Source organism: Physeter macrocephalus, chromosome 14 (assembly GCF_002837175.3).
Source record: "Physeter macrocephalus isolate SW-GA chromosome 14, ASM283717v5, whole genome shotgun sequence".
NCBI lineage: Eukaryota > Metazoa > Chordata > Mammalia > Artiodactyla > Physeteridae > Physeter > Physeter macrocephalus.
Window position 1 is genome coordinate 962,435 of NC_041227.1, and position 22,705 is coordinate 985,139.

Genomic DNA, 22,705 nt, shown 5'->3' on the forward strand with positions numbered 1-22,705 from the left:
TCTTGGCTGGACGGCGGAGCCAGCCCTGCGACCCCCCAGGCTCGCTCCCGGCATCTCAGTCCACGCCAGGACCAGTCCCAACCAACAGCTGCCTTTTCTAGAAACTGGAAAACTTAATTCAAATGGCAAAATACATTAGCTCTCGTTTGCTTTGCCATAATCCCTGTGCTTCAGAAGAATCCAGACTAGGGGTCATTCCTCATGTGACTTCACAACATCAGGAACACAGAGTACCAGAATATTCTCACATTTTATTTATTTCAAGGCACTTTCCACCAGAAAGTGTAAAAAGAAGAAATAAACTACCCTGGTAGAACATTACATTTTAACAAACACAACAGCGAGATCCAAATGAGACGAAACAGAAAAATCAGCATACTGAATGCTCATTATCTTGAAATGGCTTAAGGTAGTTTGCTTGCTGAAAAAAACAGACTGCAAAAGAGGAAACAGAGAAGTCTGCAAAGCCGCCCCTTTGAAGATTTCCAGCCCATGGGGAAGGAACTAAACCCCTTAAACAAAGGTAAAGAGCTGAAGAGTAACATCTGAATTCTCCGAGTCTGGCCAGCACCCAGCTCACATGGGTTTTAGCACTGGCTGATCAAGTCACTCACTGACTGAACTGGTGAATAAAATAGCAACACTTCTCATAAGCATTTAACATTTCATGCACGTGACAAACCCCATTCAGGTCCTGACAGTTTATGGATGATTTTTGCCCATTACTGTACATCTCAAACCCTCTCCTTTGAAAAATATTTCAAATTGATTATATATTAATTATGCACATAAACAATCTTATATACACTAATAATAAAGGATTAGGAATATGCTGAATTACCTGGTGCTTTTAAAAAAATGTAGTTTTATGTCTACTTCCCTAGTATTTTTCTTCCAGCTTCTCCTGTATGACGTCTTAATTACCTGAAGATTAAAACCCCCTTTCTCCCTAACTTACTTTTATCCTCAAACCTCAGAGGAAACGATCGTACGGAAAGGTCACACCTGAGGCTGACAACCTAGAGAGGTGAAACTCATCACTTCTGGGGGTAAGGGAAGGACACCCCCCCAACCCTCACAAGGTTCAAAGGGGAGCATGAAGGGCCAGTCTAGGGCCTGAGTGGTCTATTTGCCTTTGCACCCGTGACTGAATTACACAACCACCTGGGGAAGGAAAAGCCTGCCTGAAGCCGTACCCACTGAAAACCAGTGACCCCGCAGACTCAAGCGCAGGTCAAAAGTGAGTGGTAAGTGGAGAGAAGAGCTGGTGCCACAGATGCTTCAGGACAAACACTCGGGGTGTCGGAGGCAGACCCCCGACCTCCCCGAGGACCTGCCTCACTGTGCATCCAGGCCCACGGGCTCCCCAGATTCGGCTGCTAATGGCATTTCTCTCCATCGAGCCCGGGTGCCAGCACAGCCCACCCTGCACAAGGGCTCACACGAGGGAGAACTGAGTCTCAGGCATGTGGGCGCTCCCACCAGAGGACGCACAGGAGCCACCAGCCCCAAGAGCTCCGCGTGCTGGGGCCCCCTCCATCTCCACCTCCGCTAGCCTCGTCCGGGGGCCGGCAGCTCTGCAACAATCCACAAAACCCCTTCCAGCACCGGTGCCCCGGGCCACCTGCCACAAACCGCAACACCCGAGCCTGCATTTGGGTATCCCCGACCGCCCTGGGTGCCGGGCAGGGGACAGATGTGAGGGCGCAGAAGGACAGGCACAGAACTGGTTGACAGCGTGAGAGATGCTGAAGTGCGGGTGACAGGGTCCACGTGCCACGGCACGTGCCGCGGCATACAGCACGGCACACGCCGCGGCGCCGTCACCCATCTCTCCGGCTGCAGATACTAGACGGCGTCACTGCCGTCACATGGGGAAACCAGCCCCAGAAGCAAAAGGTGTGCTGGAGATGATTAAAACTTGGGCGAGGCCATCTTGGCCACTCTTGAAATCAAAGAGAAACCTTTATTTCTAACATAACTGCGCAGGAGAGATGGTTTATTGATCCACTAGGAAAGAGTCTCTCACCACGTACAGCACCAAAATATATATTTAAAAATTTAAAAAACACACAGCCCGCCCTCTATACACACGCACGCACACACTTATCTCCCCCAAAGCCACACGACCCAGACCAAAGGGGAAAAAAAATCAAACTCGGGACCCGCACACAAAAGAAGTCTTTGAATCGGGATTTACAAATTTATATAGTCTTTCCTATGAAAAAACGAAAACAAACCAAAAACCAAGGGGGGGAAGAAATACTTCTACACGAAGGCCAGCCAAGCTGTGGGAGGATGAGGATGCGCTGTCTGCCTAGACACAAACAGAGAGCAAGACGGCCATCAGTGCTGCCCAGATGCTCCGAGCGGGGGCCTCGGGGTGGACCAGTGTCCCGAAGATGCGGCGCCGTGGGAGCCGAGACTCCCAGAGCACTGAGGTCAGGCCATGGTGTGGTCCTCACCAGCCTTCTGGAAGAGACGGTGTCTTTCACTGCGCGTTCTCCAGCACTTAAAAGGGCTACTTTTCCCTTTCGAAAAGATTCTGGGTCAAAAAAAAAAGTAGAAGGGGGGAGGAAAGAGTTCTCTGCTGCCGTAAAAATCTTCAGTCCCCGACGGTGCTCTGCCGGCCCGGGTGGTGAAATGGGGCCCCTGCCCAGACTCTACTTGGGCTCCTCGATCACACCTTTGCTGAGGTCTGTCATTTTGGGATATTTGACTTTCTTCTGGTCCAGCTCATTCTGAGCCCAAAGGAGTAGTTTCAGTAACTTTGCCAGCTTGGGTGTGGACTCACGATTTTCATAATCCAGGACAGCTTGGTTCACTTCACTCCACACCTAGAAAATAAAGGCGGCCAATAAAAGCCTGCACACGTGCACGGCGCCCGCAAAAAGGGTCCATCGTAAGATGCACTTCACGCGTCTTGGAAACCAATTTTACGTGAGAAGCTGGTTACTATTGAACAGACACGAAGCCTGTGACCGTCGGGCGCTCCAGGGGATGTAAAACACACTACTTGTCCAGAGGAGCTCACGGTGTGGTCGGCAGGTGTCACACCCGGCCTGGACGGCGGTGACATGCCAGGAGCTGGGCACGAGGGGACTGGCAGAGAGGGCAGACCAGGGTGGGGGTGGGACCGGTTCCATCCTAACGAGCCCAGGACGACACCTGAGGTGGACCCCAAGGACACCCTCCTTCCAGGGTAGCGGAGGGTGGCGGGGAAGGAGCACTGCAGCTGGGGAGCCACCATGCCGGCGGGAACGCAGAGGCTACAACAGGGAGCGCAGAAGTGTCCGAAGCAAGTGTGGACTTTCAATCAAAAGGTACCTGAAACACCCGTTCCTACGAGTCTCCAGCTACACAGGAAGGAGGCTCAGATAAACAAGAAAAACGGGCAGAGTCTTGACTGTCGTGTAACAATTGCGATGCCCTGGGCTCCTAGTGTGACACGATGGAAGTCTCAGCTAGGGAACAGCCGATGCCCTCCCAGCAGTGTCCCGGCCAGAAACGCTGTCCCGTTCGACACCACCCACCCACCCACCGCCCCGTTTCTTTGGAAATCCCGTGAACATCTGTGGAGGATGCAGACGGAAGCCCCCTGCCCGCCTGGCGCCCACCTTCTGCCTCTGCATCATGTTGAGCAGGTCTCCGAAGGGCGAGTCCTCGGGGTTGTCGAAGGCCAGCAGGGCCAGCGTGCGCTCCATCTCGGTCAGGCACTCCCGGCTCTCCTCACCCTGCTCGGCCAGCTGGGTCTGCGCGAACTCCAGCGCCGCCTCCGTCTCCCGCTGGCGGATCAGCTCGATCAGGTGCTGTTGCTGGTCGGGGGCCAGGCAGATGGGGTGAGCACCGGGCGCCTGGCCACCCGGCCAGTGACACCCCCGCGGCCGGCCGCGCCTGCTTCTCACGGAAAGGGCCTCTCAAAGGACAGAGTTGTCTAGCAACTCCGAGTTATTACATTTGCATTTTTAAAGCAAGAAACAGCTTCTGAGATATACACGAGAGCAGCTAACTCTAACCCCTTCCCCACGTCAATTAAAGCAACGTTCTATTAAGGCGAGTTAGCCTCGTGACTTCTGAATCCCAGAAAGAACCTTAATTTGTCGAGCATCCGCAAACCAGACTCACTTGTAGGTGGAAGTAAAGGTAGCGGTTTGTGTCCAGAAGCTCCGGGTGGAGGCTGTTGACCAGTGCGATGGCCTCGGGAATCTGGCCTTCCAGTATCATCTCCCGGATCTTGATTCGCTCGTCGAGCGTTTCTAGATCGACACTAGGTTCGATACCAGATTCCATCCGAAACTTCTCTGCTGCTTCCTTAAAGCCCTCTGGAAATGAAAACCATCCTCACTGCTCACAAGGTCAGCAAGACATCAATGCAAAGCCCTTTTATCTCCAGAAAGCCCATCCGCCTTGAATAAAAAACCTCTGATATAACTGCACTTTCTTGGGGATTTGGGTTTAATACCTTTGTGACTTATCAGTTATGCCCCGGAAATGCAGAAACGCAGATGTAGTACTTCATTTCCTTCCCCCCACACCCCAAACGCTCTAACCTCCCAGCCAGGTGAGGATGGGTGCTGGGGCCCCACGTGCCGGTGTGGCCCCTGGGGGAGGGCTGCGGTCCAGGCCAAGTGCAGAGAAGCTGCCGACCTGCTCCAGGGGAAGCAAGGCCCTCTCAGCCTGCAAGGCCCGAGCCACTCCCACTCTTGGTGAGTTTACAATTCTCTTCAACATCAGAGACTGGTGAGAGGGGTGGTGGCCACTGGGAACTCGCAGGAAGGAGACTCACTTTCTGGAAACGTGTGGGTTTTCTCACCATGTACAGAGTTACCCTTTTGCTTTGCAGTGTCAAGGAGGACTGAGCGTTAGCCGCAGAGCATGTGCCTTTCCTTCCGTATGCCCTTCCCCCTTTCTTCTTTTGAGTTGGACACACCTTCTAGAAACAGTCCAGTATCATTTACCAGACTGGCCAGAAGCGATTAATTACTTGGGTTTTAAATGTACTTCAGCACTTTCTTAATTATGTTGATCAATTGCAAAAATGTCAAAGGCCAAGAAACAGGTTTTTTCCTTAGGTTTCAGAGACCTGGAATCATGATCTCATCTCCGGAAGAGGATATCTCTTTAAAACCGTAACTACAAGTTTATCAAAAGAACACTGCGTTTTCATGACGCCCGAACACAAGTGCACCACAAAACTTCAGTTAAGTCCTGACTGTGTGCACAGAAAGGGATAAGCATGTCCTAGGGGCAGCACCCTCGTCATACCCCTTACCTGTGACCAAGTAGTTCATGATGAGACGGTTCATGTCTGCTCGCTGGACATGTAAGTTATTGAGCTTTTCCATCCACTCATCCTTTGTGATTTCATCGGGTTTTTCTGTATAACTCATTCTGATTTATTTCTACAGGGAAAAAAGATAATAGTTTAAGAATCGGTGAAGAATTCTATGACAATTACGATCATTTCAGACATAAACACGGCGACAGAGCAGGAAGTAAGAGGGGGAGAGTGGGAAGATACTTAAAATGTGGAAAACAGCACATGCAAAGAGCGTAGACTCAAACACAGATTCAGGGACCAAAGAGAAGGATGGGGTGTTCGGAAGGTAAGATGAACGTGAGGAACGGCCAAGGGTCTTAGGACCAGAAGGTCAAGAGGTCGGCCGGGGTCCGATTAAGGCCCTACAGGACAAGGGGGATCTAGATGGACTCCCCTCTAAGCACGAAGGGCAGCCACAAGAGGAACAGGCTGAAGAATCACGTGCTGTGGAGAAGCCCACATCACACACCCTCCAGACTGAGAAAAATGAAGTGGTCTGACTACACCAAGTGTTCACAAAGACGTGGAGTTCTCCTGAACCCCTTTACCCTGCGGTCAGAACGGACCGCACAGCAAAAACACTCGGTGTCGCTTTGCAAGGCTGCGCTCGTTTGCCCCTCACAGCCGGCTCTTCTACTCCTGGAGACCGAGACCCAGACACAGACAAGCCTGTCCACAGAGACACTGCTCAGGATGGCGACAACCTGGATGTTCCTCCAACAGCAGCACAGACAAATGCACTACGGTTCACAGGACCACAGTCCCACAGGACCAAAACCCTGGGGCAGATCGGTTTCAGACTTCAGAACTGTTCAGGCTGTGCCAAGACTATCTGCACATTTTACCACGTATCATACGCCATCCTCTCTGTGGTGTGGGGCAGCACCCCACAATCAGATATGATTTCTTCAGTGAAACGTATGAGGCCTCAAACCAAGTGGAACAGAAGCTACTAAACAGCCTTTGCCAGGTGAGGTTTTGCCATCTAACAGATTAAAAAGAAAACCAAAAACTTTTGGTTTTCAGAGTTATGTGGATTTTAGAACTACTGAGGAGGGACTGTGACTGCATCCACGGAACAGGATTTACTAAAGCAGGTAAAATAAATGGATGTGGCCACGTGGGGGACTTAGAAACCAGCGGGACGAAGAGAGCAAGTCACAGCAGAGACCCAAGGGCGGCGGTCTGTAAAGCACAAAGACAAGACAAGCTGCACAGTGTCTGCTTAGCACTCACTACATTCATACGTTCACGGCAAAACCGTTTTGCCATTGTTTTAAGTAAGGGCATGAAACATGAAACTCAGGAGGGTGGTTACCACAGGAAGGGGGGCCCTGGGAGCACCAGCTGGGCTCTCGGCATGGGTGATGAGCCCACCACTGTCCACGTCAGTTTTATCCTTTGTAACTGACACAGACGTTGTGGATGTTACTTTATACATAGCAAAGCACATGCTAAACCGATTCAAAAAAAAAAAGAAATTGAAAAGACAGCTCTGGTTGCCCAGTGAACATGGGATGAGCGTGGGGTGGTGAGAGCTGAGCAGGAATACCAGTGAGGAGCCGCCCAAACGAGAGGACAGCAGCAGAAGAGCCACAGAGCACAGCCATCAAGACTCTGTGGACAGAGCCAGTGGGCCTTGCTGCTGGACCCAGCGTGGAAGGATAAAAGAAGGGAAGACTCGGGGGCCATGGGGGGGTTTCAAGCTTGAGACCTTGGAGGATGGAGCCACAAATGAGGAGAGGAACAGGTCTGAGGAGCCGGGCAAGTCTGGGCTATCAGACCCACAGCAGGAGAAGTCAAGCAGGCACCTGGATTACAGGTCCTGAGCTCAGCGCCGGAAACAATTAGGGAAACATCCGCCACAAAATGACTGAAAGCCAAGAGTTCGCCAAAGATCGCCCAGGGAGAGAGTGTAGGTGGGGAAGCAAAGGGGTACAAGACAAAGTCCTCGGTCCGTGGGGGATGCCATGCCCAACTCTGCTCCGCAGAAGAACACTTGTCCTAAGACACAATCAAGAGGTGCTGTCCCTCACCCAAGGACCCATCTCTCTAAGCTACGGGCCAGTGGCGTAACTCACTCAGATCAAATTCTCAGTCCTGGACGACAGAGCGACGTTTGAAAAAGTAACAAGTTTGGAGAACTGTCCCATTCTGCTTTGTGCAGGAAGAACTCAGCAATTAAAAATCCCACAGACATAATTTAACATCCCATTGCGGACGGCGAGGAACACTTGCTCGCAAGAGCAACGTCCGGCCTCTGCAGCTCAGCCTCTGCTCGGACGCGGTTCCGGGTGGAAACGGTTCCCGTCGCAGAGACACCTGTGCGACGTGTCGAGAACTATCACCTCCTAGCAGGCGCAGCCTCGGAATGTGCAGACCTCCCTCTAAATGTGCTTCGTCAACAACAAACACCGAGTCTCGGCGCTCGGGCTCCACCGCCTTAGGAGAAGGGGGCATTTGGACCTGCAAACCCCGAGGGCGCCGCCTCCCCGGACAACGCGGCCCGATGACACCTGCTCGGACCCCCAACCCCGGAAAGCCCCCCAGCACGGTCGGCCGGTCGGCGCACCCCCGAGGCCCGGCCCGCCCCCTTCCCGGGCCGCCTCGACCCCTCCCCGGCCCCGACCCCCGCCTGGCCCTCCGCCTCCCCGCCCCGCTTCGCCGCGCTCCAGCGGGGACGCTCCGCCCGACCGCCTGGGCCCGCCGCGGCCATCTTACCGTGAGGATCCCGCCTGCCGCGCTGCGCGGTCTCCGCGGCCGCTCGGGGTGCCGGCCCGGGCGGGGAGGGGCGGCGGCGGCGCCAGGGATGGGGAGGCAGAGGCGGGGGCCGCAGCGGAGGCGGGGAACGGGAGGGCAGACGCACCGGCGGCCGCCCCCTCAGCCACTTCCCGCGAGTTCGCGAGATTGCAAGCCGACAGCCAATCAAGGGCTCTCGCGAGGGTGCGGGTCGCGGCTGCCGCCCGGAAGCGCGGAACTCCAGCTTCCGTCCTTGCGCAGAACTCCCCTCACGGCGCCCTGGCTCTACGGATTGGCGCGAGAGTCAAAAGGCGTTGGCCGCCTCTGGATAAGGTGGCCGCTGTGGAGGCGTCGTTGTGGGGGAACTTCGAGCCGGGACGGCGACATCTGGACTGAGTCGGAGGCTAAGGTCCCAGCGTCCCTCCAGTCGTTTGTGTGAGCCCGAGGGCATGGGGCGGGAAGGGGGGACAGGCGCCGGTGCTCCGCGCAGCCCAGAGGCGGGGTCCTTGCCAACCCGGTGCTCGCCTTCGCGCAGGCCCGGGAGGAGCCTCCCGAACTCGGCCGGCGGGAGCTCTCGGTTCCGACGGTTGGGGCGGGTTCCCGGGCACGCGACCGCGGCGGGGAGCGCGCACCCGCTCGCTGCCGGCTGAGTCAACCCGGACGGACCTGCCTTCAGGGAACCTCCCGGGGGCCTTTTCCGCCTGTGGTCCCTGCGGCGCGGGGCCTAGTGGTTCTTCCCGCCCGTGATCTCTGCGGTCCCAGGCCCGGCGGTCTTACCAGCCCGGCGCCGGGTGGTCTTTCCTGCCCGTGGTCACTAAGCCGCGCTCGGGTTGGGCGGGAACTGCAGGCCTGTGCGACAGGGGCCCCGAGGTGCTGCGGTCGCTGGCCGGAGAACGGAGGGTCTCCCTGCGCCGCGGCCGGGACCTGGTGGTCGCGGAGACGCAGAAAGTCATTTGCCCGTTTATTTGGTTACTATTGTCCGTCTGCTGGAGAAGACTGCAGACTCCTTCAGAGCAGGGTCTCGTTTTCCCGTTTCTGGAGAGTAAAGTTAAAAGATTTTGGAGCCCTTCAGGAAGGAAATCGAGGGGCAGTCCTTTACTCCATCGGATGAAGTCCGATGTACTCCTGAGTTAGAATTCGGGGGTTAGTTGTTTTCTTGTGATTGCTGGGGAGTGAACTAAATAACGTGGAAGCGGTATGGGACTTCTTGCAGAAAGTAAGTGGAATTTGGCAAATAGGTTTGACAGTGACGACTAATTGTGGATATTTTTCATTAGAGTTAGTCAAATGAGCTAAATCTGCAGGTGCAAAGCTTTGATTAAAGCTATTTCAAAGGCAAACGCAAATGCAGTATATGTCGGTAATTACATCCTTTTCAAGTACTTAATCCTATAAACAACTTTAGATGTCAACTTTATAATGAGCGAGGGGGTGCACATTTAAAAAATTCTTTTCAAGGGTGCATGAGCAAAAATCTGGTGCCCTAAGAGGCTAGAGGGTTCTAAAGAAGGTTCATCTGCACCTCCTGTGCGGGTCATAGGTTAATGGCCCGTCACCCCCAGAAGTGGTCCTGCACAGCCTGAATTCTGTCTAGATACTGGCTGCTTTTTGAAACCCACACTTCAGGCAGGATCATCTCTCTTTGTCCCTGGCCCCCTCTTCACACCCATCGGCAACTCCCCAGTTGCCTGTGTTCAGTGAGCACAGCTGAAAGCCTCACCACTCCTACCCTGACTCTGGACTCACCAGGGTCTCTCACCTCTGGGCTCTCAGGAGCTGGGTCTGCGTGCAACACTCCTGAGGCCAACTCCTGGGAGTGGGGACACCATCCCGACAAGCAGGATGTCGTGCCACCCCTTCGTGTTCACGTGGTCCCTAAACGATTCCTTCGTTGCCTTCACGCCGTTATATGTCACTGATGCCTCTTAGCGTGTCACAGTTCACCACCACCAACGCATGACCTCATAATAGCTGAAGCGGCTAGTATGTGGCAGGGTTTCTGTAGATACTTGCCGAGAATGTGGAGGAATAGATGAGTGAGGGTGAGGACCTTCGCTAGAAGCAGTCTCAGCAAAAAAGGCCGAAGGACGGGAAGTTAGCAGTCCCAGTGGAGTGAGAGCAGAGGACGAAGTCGAGAACGGCGCTCGGGTGTGCAGCCTGGTTGGTGGGGTCGGTGGTGGCGCCAACTGAGGAAGAGCCGGCAGGGTGAGGAGTGAGATGGGAGCGGGGGGGAAGGGCTGGTCAGGGGCCCAGGTGACCGTGGAACGCTAGAGGGAACGATGAGGCTGGAAGTGCAGGTTTCTTGGTGACACCTCGTGAGAGTCCGTAAACGTATTACTCGGAGGAAGTCCGTGGAGAGGAGGAGCCGATGGAGTCCAGACCCTCGGAGGAGCAGGGAGGAAGGGCCAGAGCGCTGCTGCCGGGCTCTCAGCAGCCTCGGGGCGCAGCTTCCAGCAGAGCGACTGGCGGGGCGGGCCACTTGACATTCACCAAAAGCTGCCCTTGTGACTGGGCAAGAAGTTCGGTGAGCCGGTGAAGGCGGAAAATGTCAGATCGCGGTGAGCTGAGAGGGGGTGAGGTGTCTAACACTGAGAGGCGCCTAGGGCCCTGCAGCACGTGTGCAGAGGAGCTCGCAGGTGGACTTGGTCATGGGAAACGCTAACGCCAGGGGGTTCGATGGCTGAGGGGGAGGCCGGTGTGTCGGAGAGAACCCTGGGCTGCGGGCTTGTGCCTTTGGGTTCCCAGAGCCGGGCCGCCACTGAATGGGGACACACCAGAGGAGGGCCGGATCAGCGGGGAGCTCAGAAGGCAGGAGCTCGTTTCGCATGCGTTAGGCTTTGCAGTGCGTTTGAGGCATCTAGTGGAGAGGTTAGGGGAACAGGCGAGTGGATGGTTAAAGGACAGCAGCACGGCCAGGAGGGTGTGAGGCCCCGGATGGAGAGTACGCAGTGAAGAGGGAGGCGGCCTGGGCCGAGCCCTGAAGACACCCGCATGCAACAGGGGAGCGGGGAGCAGGAAGCAGCTGGGGGTGCAGGGCCACGTCGGTCATCAGCTGGGGCAGTGAGCAGGTTGACCAAGATTTCAGCCCCTTGGGCTGGTTGACCGACTTCGCGATAGGAAGGCAGGGGCCCAGAGCTTCTGCTCTTCTCCAAGCCCTGGTTAAGAGTTTCATTCTGCCAGATTAACAGTTCTTTCTTTTCTCTCTTTGTGATTGGTTTTCTTTTCTTTTTTTTTTAATTGAGGTATAGTTGATGTACAATATTATACGTTCCAGATGTACAACGTAGTGATTCACAGATCAGTTCTTTAAAGAGAGATGTTAAGGTTTATTAGTTTTAAAAGAGCAGGCAAGAGTTTTTTAAAAAGGAAATGCGTTTTGAGAATAAAATACACAGTGCTCCTTTAATCAAATCCTGGACTGTTCAACAACCTGGGTATCAGCCGTGTTTTACAGAATTGCAGTATTTTGGAGGGTGTTTCTGTCTTATTCTCATACCCTCAAAGCATAAAATCAAACCCCTACATGCTGGAGCCCTGCTTTCCAGGGGATTTGGCACATCAACCCTGATTCTTGAGGATAAGGTATAAGCTGATTGGTTGTTGCTGCTCGGAATCGTTACCACAAGTGGGCAGTAAACTCCAAAAAGTCAGTTCCCAATAGCCTTAGCTTCACACAGTGTCTTGTCTTCAGCTTCTCCGTGAAGCTGTTGGAAGGAGTAAGGAAGACTGTTGTTACTGTTTAGTTCTGCTGCATGTATTCAAGACCCTGTGAAGCACGTGTAATGGGGTCTGAGATGGTCGCCTTCCCCCTCCTTGTGGGATTGTATTTCCCTTTCTCGATTATATCACTAAATCAGAAAGCACTGGTTTCGTCATAAGTTTCTTTGGATGGGTAAAGTAATATTTTCGAGTAATAGTTTTCTTGACCTTTTAACTCCTGCAGAGGTTGTAACGTAAACTGTGTCCGGCACGGTGCCACCTGAAACGCTTGGGGTGGGGTGGGGGCCGGATGGAGGGGCACAGGCAGCGTGCTCACAAGGCTACCAGTCAGTGCACTGCTTGCAGCCCGTCTCTGCTGAATTTGACCCTTCCCTCCCTTCACACCTGGCTGGTTAGGGCTTTGATGCACACATCGGAGATCCATACAGACACACGCGCGTGTATATATAAACACCTATAACGTGTACGTGCGTAGCTGTATATCTGTATATGCTTTGAGGGATTTCTTGTTTTTGTTTGGTTTTGGTGGTTTTGTTTTTGCATGAGCCCAGTTCTGATCAGATGTCTGACTTGGGAGATAGAAGCACTGAATGAAGATGAGGCATTTTTTCAGTCGATATCCACGCGTTCCTTTTAAAAAACACTCACCAAATTTTGTTTTTTCTTTTTTGACTTTAAAATCCTCTTATATTTACTCTTTTAAATGTTTTTACTTTCCATTGAACGAGAGGAACTTTGTATGTCTGACAGACTCCCAAGATTTGTCATTTTTCTGTGTAGTTGTAAAAGGCAACATTCTTGTCCTCCTACCTTCTGTAGACAGATTTGGGAGATCCTGTTTCTCTTTGGATTTCTAAATTTCAGAAGCAGTTGGTTCAATGTGGAACTCAAAACTATTTTGGTATTGAAAGGGTAATTTATGGGTATTGATTTCATTGAAATCAGGGATACCCCAGAATAAAACCTCTTGGGTATCCTTTTGAAATTCCTAATAGCTCAGCCTGTGTTAGTCTTGTTGGTATTTCCTTCAAATACTCTTTTCTCACTTTCGCCATTTTGTTTTCGTGACCCAGGCAAGAGCAGGAATTTATACATTTTTTTCTCTGTTGGACAAACGCAGAAAAAGCCACTGTTAGACCCGACCTTCAGCTGTCTTTCACTTTTCAAGTATTTTCTTTCAGAAAAACGAATCTCTTAAATTGTAGGCGGTACAGCTAGTTGTCGCTGTGTGCCTGCCCGAGGCCCCCCAGGCCAGGTGCGGGCGGAGGAGTGGTGGCAGCGGCCCTGCCCTGGGCCCTCCTTGTCTCAGTTGACTGTTCTCTCCCAGCCTGTGGAGGTTCCTGTTCCTGCCCACCAGCTGCCCTAGGAGTTCGGTTCAGATCTGTGGGCTTGTTTCTCCCTTTTCCTGTTAACGTACTTTGTGGTATGATGAGCTGTGAGGGTAAATGGTGTATCTGGGCACAATGCGGTGGTGGATCCAGTACACCAAATGGTGTTTCTGCTTTACTCTTAAACTGCTTTTCTGTCAAAATCTGTGAAAGGCGTTGATTTTTCTGGCTTTTTCATTTGGTGTGTTCCTTTAGAGACTGCTAAGAGATGAAACCAACCAGAAAGGAAATACACTTTTTATGCCTTATACTTTTAAAAATATTTCTTCTGAAGTTAACTTTATTTACTTTTCACTAAACTCGCGGGGTGGGGGGGGGGAGTAGATGTCTCAGAGTTACAGGAACCACCCTGAAAGGGAGGAGTAACAAGCGTTGTTCTGACGTCTGAGCCCTGCAGCCCGTGACCCCTGGGTCAAAGGGCACCTGCGGGAGCTATTCTGAAGAAACCCTGAGGGTTTTCCTCCAAACTGCTGGCCGAGGCTAGGGGAGGGGGAGCTAAGGTGGGGGGGGGTGTCCCACCTTGACTTTGCCCCCTGGCTTCTTCTCTCCTCCCTGGCATCTCTCCTCTGCCCCAGGCCTGGGTCTGAGTTTGGGTCCAGGTTCACTGGGGACCTTGCCCAGGGCTAGGCAGTGGCCCCACCCTAGACCTTGACTACCCAGCCCCTTCTCTGCCTGCCTGCTGGGAGGGCGCTGGCTTGCTTGCCTTTGAATTCCAAATGAGAGTAGCAATAAAGCTGCTTGGCTGTCACCTCGCCCGGTTTTAAATTGTCCTCGGAAAGGGCCTAGACGCACCTTGCCTTGTCTCTCAGGGTTGCACCTGACTGCAAGGAGAGGGGTGCTCTGCTCAGGACCCTGGCTTGCCAGTGGGCTTTAACTCAGGGGTGAGAAGAGGCTGAACGCCAGGAAGCAGTCTTTTAAAAGGATTGCTGACTTTTCCGGATGTGCTTTTCTGCTTTTATAAATTTCCTCCGAATTGTCCATGGGTATTGGTGGCAGGACCTGGTGTCCACACACGTTGGGGATGCACCAATCATACATTTTCTCAAAGACTGAAACCCCCTAGAGTCCTGGAAGCCTATTTAGCTTCCTGCTCCCTCCTGCCCTCTGAGCTACTTGTGTTGTCAGTCCCCCGAACTTTGGGATTTTTCTTTGTGTATTTGGGGTATTTAGGAAAGAATCTGAGACAACTGGAGACTCCTTTTTAATCCGTTTGTTCCTCTGGGTACAAGTTTGTTAGGAGAAGGTATTCCTTAGCTAGTAGACTTCAACTAAAAAGTATCGACACACACAAAAAAAAAAAAGTATCGACAAACTGCAGTTCCAGAAATGACTTTTTTACCAGGGAAGAGCAGCTCCCGTGAGGAGTGACAACAGGTGAACTGGAGTTACCTGAAGAGGTGGGAGAAGGGCGAGGGCCTGACTCCTCCCACAGGTGGCAGGTGCCCCTGAGCCTGGAGGCTCGTGGTCAGGGCCAGCTCCTGCTGGGAGATCAGAAAGGGAGGCTCAGTTGCAGGGCTGGTGAGGGCGTGGTTTCCTTTCCTTTGCTGCCCAAGAGCCCTCCTGAGCCCCCCAGTACTGCAGTGATACAGGCGGGGCTTCCCCTCTGGGCCTCCCTTCTGTCCACTGGGCTTTCCACCCGGAGCTTCCTCCTGTTCCACTGGCAGCCCGGTCCTCAGTGTCTTTCGTGCGTCCCAGCACCCGCCCGAAGCTGCAAACCAATTAAAATCTCACCTTGTAGAAAGACATTGCTGCTGGGTTTGCTTCATGTAAAGATTTTCAGCTAACGAGGCTGGTTGGAGTTTCCCCGTTCCGATTCCCATTTAGGGAGCCCTTTGCAGGGAGGCCTCCTGTGAGCTTCCCCTGCACCCCAGCATGAGTCCCATTTTACACACAGCTTACCCAAGATCACACTGCTGGTTCAAGCCAGTTTCAACTCTGTCTGGTTTATGAACTTCTCATACACCCATCTGGAGCAAACCTGAAGACAATCAAGATGTTAAGAGTGCAGAATTCATCCTTGCAAGAGTCCATGGAAGCAGTTCTAATGGAATCACATCAACAGAAACAAGCTGTGTTGGATTCCTCTGAAGAAAACGGACAGTCTGAGAACGTGGAAGGCCGTGTGATCTTCAGAGATGTTTATTTAGAAGCACACCTGCTCCCAGGCCCCTGGTTCTCACGGAAGCACCTGGCAGCCCTCTGTAGAGTCACGGGTGGAGCTTTACTGCACACAGGGCACTTTTCTACTTTTTGCCCAGCGGTTCCTGCTACGAAGGAATGTGGAAGCAGGGAGCTGTAGCGGCAGCGATGGGGACAAAGACCCTCGGCCGGGGAGTTACTGTCCTCGGGGGCCATTGTCCAGTGTCCCAAGGTAGCAGGTGTTTCCCCTCTGAAGTCCGTTTGCTGAGTATTTGGGGATGGGCACGTGCCCTGCAGTCCTCGTGGGCAGGTGTGCCCGGTTGAGTAGGCAGGGGCGGCCCGGGCACTGAGCTCTTTGGCCCCGTGAGGAGCGGGCTCGAGTCCCAGACAAGCTGGGAACGCAGTCTGGTGGGAAAGGAGTGATGCGCCTTGCTCCTCCACCCTCTTCCCGGCCCCTTCTGGGGCCCGGGGTGGCCAGCCGACTGGAACCGCGCCGCCTCTGCTCCCAGCTTTGGCCCTCTGGCTCGGGAACCGCGCGGCGCAGGGCAGGGGCGGGGCCTGGGCCGGGCTCCTTCCTCCGCCAGCCGCGCGGGGGCGCTGCTCGGGGCGCGGCCGGCCCCTCTACCCGCCGCGTCTCGGTGGCCGGCGTCTTCCCTCCGCTCAGAGCGCGGGCGGCCCTTCTACCCCCCGCATCTCGGCGGCCGGCGTCGACCCCGCCCGCCCACTCTGAGGCGCTCGGAGGAAATGGCTGCGAAGTCCTCGAGGCCTGCGGCCCGCGCAGTGAGTGGCGGCCGGGGCGCCGGGCGGAGGGTCGGCCGCTGCGAGGCCGCATAGGGACGGACAGGGGTGGCGGCGCCCGAGCCCGGCCCGCCCGGCGCCGCAGGGCCCGCGCCCAGCCGCGCTCTGTCGAGCTGAGAAGATGGCGGCGGCCGCGGGGAGGGGGATGGGAGGGGGGAGGGCCGCGCGGGCCGTGGGCAGGAGCGGGTGGCGGGGGTCCGGGGGCGCCGGAGCTGCCGGGCAGGGCCCACTCGGCGGGGCCCGGCCCGGTCCTCCCGCCGCGGGCGTGTCCTCGGGGCTGGGTTACAGTGTGGACGGCCTGAGAGGTGCGCGAGCAGGACGCCGCCCGGTGACCCCCCCAGCGGCAGCGCAGGAGGAGGGCAATGCTTTTTCCTAGAAGTTCCTGGTCTCGCTGCTGGTGCGTAGAGGAGGTGATTCTGTTTCAAGTAACTGTGTAACGTAGGATTGAATCCCCCCCCTCCGTTTTTTGTTTTTTAACAAGTGTCTAGTTGCTCTGGACACCTTAAAGGAGATGAAGTTTCATTCTGGGTTTTTTTTTTTAAGTGTGGTTCTTTTCGCTTTTATTTCGCTTTATGGCTTTGGTTTCTGATCGACTATTCTTGTAGAGAATAATATTATGATAGTTGTGTGATATTTGATGCTACAGGAAGCAAAAAAGGCCTTCAGAAAATCGGCTTCGGCCTAGCTGTAAAATACGGATTTTTAGATTTTATTGTGTGACTTGTCGATTTGATGTAGGACACAAATTTGTGTTCTATCTCATCCTCTGGTCAACCTCAGAGTAGAAAGGGGCAACGTTCATCTTCCACCGGAGGTGTGCCCGGCCGTGCCCTTTCTGGCTCACGTCTTTGGGGCTCAGATCCCACGCCCTCATTTGCTCTCTTTTCTTTCCCCCACGGTTGCTCCCCCGCCAGGTTGGGAAACCCTGGAGGTCAGGGCAGGTTTTCTGCTCTGAATCCAGCACTTCAGTCAGTGACCTTAGAGTTAGGACCTTAGAACGACAGCACCTGAGCTAAGTTGAAGATACTCTTTAATTCGTGTTTTGGCCTTAGATAATATCCATGTAATTTGCACATTGGTGGGATGAGATTTGAACCTCATGTACTTGGGTATTTTGCAGGAGGGAAGGGCGGATATTAAGATCTTTTCAGTGTGCTCACATAAGCTCATTACCCATAGCTTGGTAAGCGGGAAGCTGAGCCTCCACTTGGCACCAACTACAGCTCACGGTGGGCATTTCACCAAGGTTGACCCTGTTCTGGGCAGTTGATGTGTGCTAATTCGTCTCAGCGAGTAGGATGCTTCTGTACCTGTTCTAACCGCCTAGAAGCCAAAGCACCTTTAAGGAGCTTGCCCAAGATCGCAGAGCTGGGTTCTAACCGGGCCGTTGGGCCAACCCCAGACAAATGTTCCATGATTTCCCCAGAGCTAAGTAGTCCCTGGCTTTATGTTTCCAAGAAAGGTGCTTTAGCCGTGGATTTTTTTTTTTTTTCCCAACATCTTTATTGGAGTGTAGTTGCTTTACAGTGGTTTGTTAGTTTCTGCTTTTTAACAAAGTTAATGAGTTATACACATGTACATATCCCCATATCTTAGCCATGGATTTTAAGGAAATAAGATGTGACCTTTAGAACGATTCCTCGTTGTATTCAACAAATATTTATTGCATGCTGTGTGCCAAGCACCCTGGTTGTAGCAGGCACCAGAAAGATGGCCTTCCCAGGCCTGGAGACGTGTGTAATGGGGACCTGTGAGGGTCGGCATCCACGTCCCTGGAGCCCCTTTTTGGCACTTGAGGGTGGCTTGTATTGAACATATACGTCTCCACGTCTAGTCTTCTGCTTTCCCATCTTAATACGGCAGAGGCGTCTCAGGTGTCACCTGGGGAGGCCCAGCCCCAACCCTGTTGTGAAGCGTTCTGCCTAATGCATTTCCTGAGCACCTTCTGTTTCTTAGCTGCCCGTGTTCTTGCAGACGTTAGCAGTGAGTTTAGGAATAAGGTGTATCTTTAATTTACTTCTGATTTTCCACCGAGAACCGTCTTCTGTTAGTATTCGATTAAATTCAGGCTGTTTCAGGCAAAGCGAGTTATGCTCTGATAAGAAAGGGCAGAATTAAAAGTTGGGCAGTTGGCCGCTCCCCTGATTGTCTGCTGTTACCCGCGGTCACCAATTTCTTGCTGGCGAACAGTGCCCCTCACAGCATGTATGCGTGTGTGAGCATCACAGTGGCTTGTTGAGGAAATGTGTCACTGGGGCTTGGACACAGGGCGCCCAGTGCTTCAGGTGGCCCTTCGTGTGGGTGGGGTTTGTCTTCTTGGTGAGGAGGGGAGGGTTTGGAATGGGGACTTGGCTCCAGTTTTCTTTTTGGCGGTGGAGTTGTGGGTCCTGCTGTTGACACTGGAAGTCCGTGACTGACCACAGGGTGCCTTATTGGCTCGGAGCCCCTTCCCTGGCAGCCCGCGGACTGGGTCTTTTTAGTGTGTGTTTTCCACATGTTCCAGGTCCTGAGTCTTTTTAGTGTGTGTTTTCCACGTTTCAGGTCCTGATTGTTTTTTATTTCTGTTAACATGATGCGTTTTACCTTTTTTATACACGTGTTGCAAGCTACCAAGTGATTTCCATTTGGCTCTTACAGAGCCAAGGTTGAATGTTTACAGGTCAGCTCACTGTTATCCTTGGGTCCCTGCAGTTGGCACTGTGTCCTGTAGAGGCCTGATTTCTCATACACCTAGTGGCTTCGGGAAGTCCTTTAAGAAAAACGCTCCTTAAACAGTCCCTTTTGCATTTCTTCTTACTTAAATGATGGCGTCAGGTACGGTGGAAACCTAGTGTTACTCTCTTTAAGGCCAGCATCAAATGATGTGTGTTAATTCCACTGCAAAGGCTCTGTGATTAACAGTTAATGGACACATACTATTTGGGAAGGAGGAGGCCTAATGGTCTACATTGAGCCCCCTTGATCTCAAGGTCCCACACTTCCTGGAGTCTCTCGCTTAGGCCTTTTTCTTTTCTTTTTTTTTTTTTTTGAATTCCAGACTCTAATTTGGAATTAGAGTTTATCCCCCTGCCCGCATGCTCGGGCAAGGGGATAAACTTTGTTTTCTACGCCTGAGTCTATTTCTGTTTTGTAATAAGTAAGTTCATTTATGTCATTTTTTTAGATTCCACATATAAGTGATATATATTCGTCTTTCTCTGATTTTATTTAGTATAATAATCTCTGGGTCCATCCATGTTGCTGCAAATGACGTTTCATTCTTTTTTATAGCTGAGTAATGTTTTGATGTATACATTAACCACATCTTCTTTATCCATTTCATCCGTCAGTGGACATTTAGATTGCTTCCATGTCTTGGCTATTGTGAATAGTGCTGCAGTGAACATTGTGGTGTATGTATCTTTTCAAATTAGAGTTTTCTCCAGATACATGCCCAGGAGTGGAATTGCTGGATCATATGGCAACTCTAGTTTTTTAAGGAACCTCCATACTGTTCTCTTCATTTTATTTTTTGAGTAGTATGGTTGACCCTTGAACAACATGGGTTTGAACTGTCCAGGTACACTTACACAGGGACTTTTTCCAGTAGTAAATACTACGGTACTACACAATCTGCGGTATACGGAGGCCAAGTATAAGTTATACACAGGAATTGGATGGGAGTCCCGTTCCTGCGTTGTTCAAAGGTCACCTCTGATTTTGAGGGTAAGTTGTTATGTGAAGTTGAATAGGTAATTGTACTCATTTTAATAAGAATTGTTGTAGCCATGACTGTAAAACCTACTTAGTAGGTGTGATTATCTTGTTTGTAGTTTGTAAAGCAGAAGTTTCTCTCTTGAGTGTCAAACTTATGTGCTATGGTTTTGTTTTTCATATGCTGATAGAGACACTCAAGAGGTATTTAATACACCTTTACAACAGGAAGGTAGATGAGGTTTCCCCCCCAATGTAAAGATAGCTGTACTGTGTTTGGGTTGCAGAGATAAGTTTATAGAGAGAGAAAGTTGAAAGGATATAAAGAAATATGAAAGGATATAAAGAAAGCAGAAACCCCAGAAATGGCACCATTTGGAAGCCCAGTTACAGCTGTGGATGTGTTTGTGAACTTGGTTGGGGCGGGGCGGGGTGGGGGGGTCAAGATGTGCTGGGAACTGTTACCTGCTGGCTTCGCTCAAGGGTGTGGGGCTCTTTCCATGGCAGGGGCTGTAGAGTTCATCATCCTTTAATTATAGTCTTAAAGAATTGCATCATATGGCTGGTTCTGGGTTTTTCTCAAACTGGTCGCCTGGTGAGGACGTTGGTTTGTGTCCCTTAGTTTAAAAAAAAAAAAAAAAAAAAGGCATCATGCTGGGAGCACCCTTATAAACGCACATGCACTTCCCTAGTTATCCCTGGCAGGTCACAGTGAAGCAGTCCCACCTGGCCCGGTGGAACAGAGATGCCGCCTGCTCTGTGCCCAGCATAGAAGGGGCTCTCTGTAAATATTTGCAGATTCTCCTGTGAGGGCCTGTTTTTCCAGCTGCTCGCCAGCAGACATTGTCATTTTAATAAATGACACAGGCTATTTATCATACTCTGACTGACACTTGACACAATGGAGTTTCAACAGTTGTCCCCATTTCCCTGGGCAGCACACCTAGCTGTTAGGTTTGCAGTTGGGGTTGAAGGCAGGGACACCCTGGTGTGAAGCCTGCCTTCTTCTGTGGTGCTGCCCCTTGAGCCTCCCAGCCCCCTATCTGCTTATCAGAGGACTTACCCTACTTGTTAGTGTGTGGGTGTGGTCATGCTGTGGTCAGCGGAGGAGGACACTGGTGGCTGCCTTGGTCAGGACTGGGGATGCTGAGCCGGCACAAGGAGCGGTCCCCCTGAGATGCCCCCAGTGCCTCATGGAGACAGGGCTAGGTCAGTGCTAGCCATTGACTCTTTAGGTTTGTTAGATTGTAATTTAAACAGTATTTGTGTTTTTAGTAGTAAGGTGGCTTTCTTCTGCACTTCCCCCACCCGGGCAGCAGTGGCAGGAGTCAGGGAAGTTGCCTCAAGTTGAGCTCTGCATGGACCTGTAAAACTCAGTACAGAACATCCTGTTTTTATTTAATAACTGCTTTATTTAAGCTTGGACCTTCCCCACTGCCCCCCCAAAGCTAGACATTGGCCTCTTCTAATCTCAGAGAAAGAAAGGAAGATTCCAGCTCAAGTATACAGTTTAATTCTTGACTTTTGCATTTCCAAGGTCTCCAAGCATTATTTTTGCCCCTTGGCCTATGGCATGAGATGCAGCTCCAGTCATGAAGCAGATACTTGTGAGACAGCAGCAGGCCTTTGGTTTTTTTCTCCAACCATTTTCTCTTTGGACTTAGGTGGCAGTCCCTCTGAATGCTGCAGTTTCATAATTGGTGCGTTCTCAGTCATCCGAGGAGAGGAGGGGAGGGTCTGGGAGAGCAGCCTCCTGGAGCGTCACTGTCACGGCCCTTCAGTCTCACTGGCCCATCAGGAGCAGCCCTTTGAAGTTGCCAGTAGTGTCATGTCTGTGCTGTTGGCCATTCTCAGACTGACCCCTTTACACATAAAATTAACAAGGACCCCAAAGGGCTTTTGTTTATGTTGTATCTATTGATATTTCCCATATTTGGCATTAAAAATGAGACATTTAAATTTACTTACTTAAAAATAATAACATAAATAAAACTTTATAGAAACTATGTTCCAAAACAAAAACAATTTAATGAGAAAGGTAGCATTGTCCTAGGGTTTTGCAGTTCTCCTGAATGTCTGGCTTAAGCGACAGTAGCCGGATTCTCTTGTCTCCTTCGTCCTATCTCTGTCATTTGGCTTCTGAGAAACCACCACGTCCGTGCCCTTAGTGTTGTGCAAATAGTTTGACCTTGGGAGGGCCCTCCTGAAAGGCCCGCGGGCCACACTTTGAGAACCTCTGCTCTAGGTCATGGTTAGAAATGCTCTTGCTGTTGAGAAATGGGAATTTAAAAAGGCAGTTGACTCTGAACTTTAACACCTGGGGAAATGGGTTACTTTTAAGATAAACAATGTCTTCAGGGGGCCCTCAACCACGTTCTTGCTTTTTGGGGAAAGCATGGAATATCTGGCTAGTTTGTGGTCCCCGGTGAAGAGGGTTCAGTGCACACGTCCCCCTCAAAGTGGACCGCCTCGAACCAGAGCCCCAGAGCACAGCCGGGGCGCGCTCTGGGTGAGGAGGCTCCAGGGGTCTTTTGGCCTGAGGGAACGGTGGCATTTTGCCTTTATCGTAGGGTGTCCTCACCCACAGCCTCTCACCGGATCCTTACCAACAGCTCTTGCTGCAGCGAGACACGGTGCTCCGGGCCTGCACTGGGTGCTACGGGTGACACGGGGATCTGGCAGCAGTGCCCCCGTGGGTGCTGGAAGGGAGTAGCCAGCCCGGGTGCACTTGGGACCCAGACAGACCATTGCGGATATAAAAGCGATAGCAGGGGGGGCGGTTGGGGGGGCGGAGCTGGAGGATCAGGGGTCCCTAGGAAGCAGCCCCTGAGGTGCCCAGCAGGGCTCACTGTCCTGGGGAGCGGCTTACTGTGCCCAGGTCCTGTCTGTGGCCCTCCCCCACCCCCAC

General features: G+C 52.2%; 2 protein-coding genes across 2 annotated transcripts in view; one reads left to right on the forward strand and one right to left on the reverse strand.

Moving 5' to 3' along the window:
- Positions 1 to 1,978: 1,978 nt before the first annotated feature.
- On the reverse strand, positions 1,979 to 8,273 carry GID8 (GID complex subunit 8 homolog). The gene is made up of 5 exons (XM_007111937.4): positions 8,042 to 8,273; positions 5,273 to 5,402; positions 4,126 to 4,322; positions 3,618 to 3,815; positions 1,979 to 2,837 (listed from the first exon to the last, which is right to left on the reverse strand). Exons 2-5 carry the CDS (start codon positions 5,388 to 5,390, stop codon positions 2,664 to 2,666), a joined length of 687 nt encoding a protein of 228 aa, XP_007111999.1. The 5' UTR covers positions 5,391 to 5,402; positions 8,042 to 8,273; the 3' UTR covers positions 1,979 to 2,663.
- An 88-nt stretch (positions 8,274 to 8,361) lies between these two features.
- The window catches only part of DIDO1 (death inducer-obliterator 1), a 30,094-nt gene continuing 15,750 nt past the window's right edge, over positions 8,362 to 22,705 (forward strand). Inside the window, exon 1 of the mRNA XM_055089930.1 lies at positions 8,362 to 8,494. The gene's annotated coding sequence lies outside the window, so the exon portion shown is untranslated. The remainder of the gene's footprint in view (positions 8,495 to 22,705) is intronic.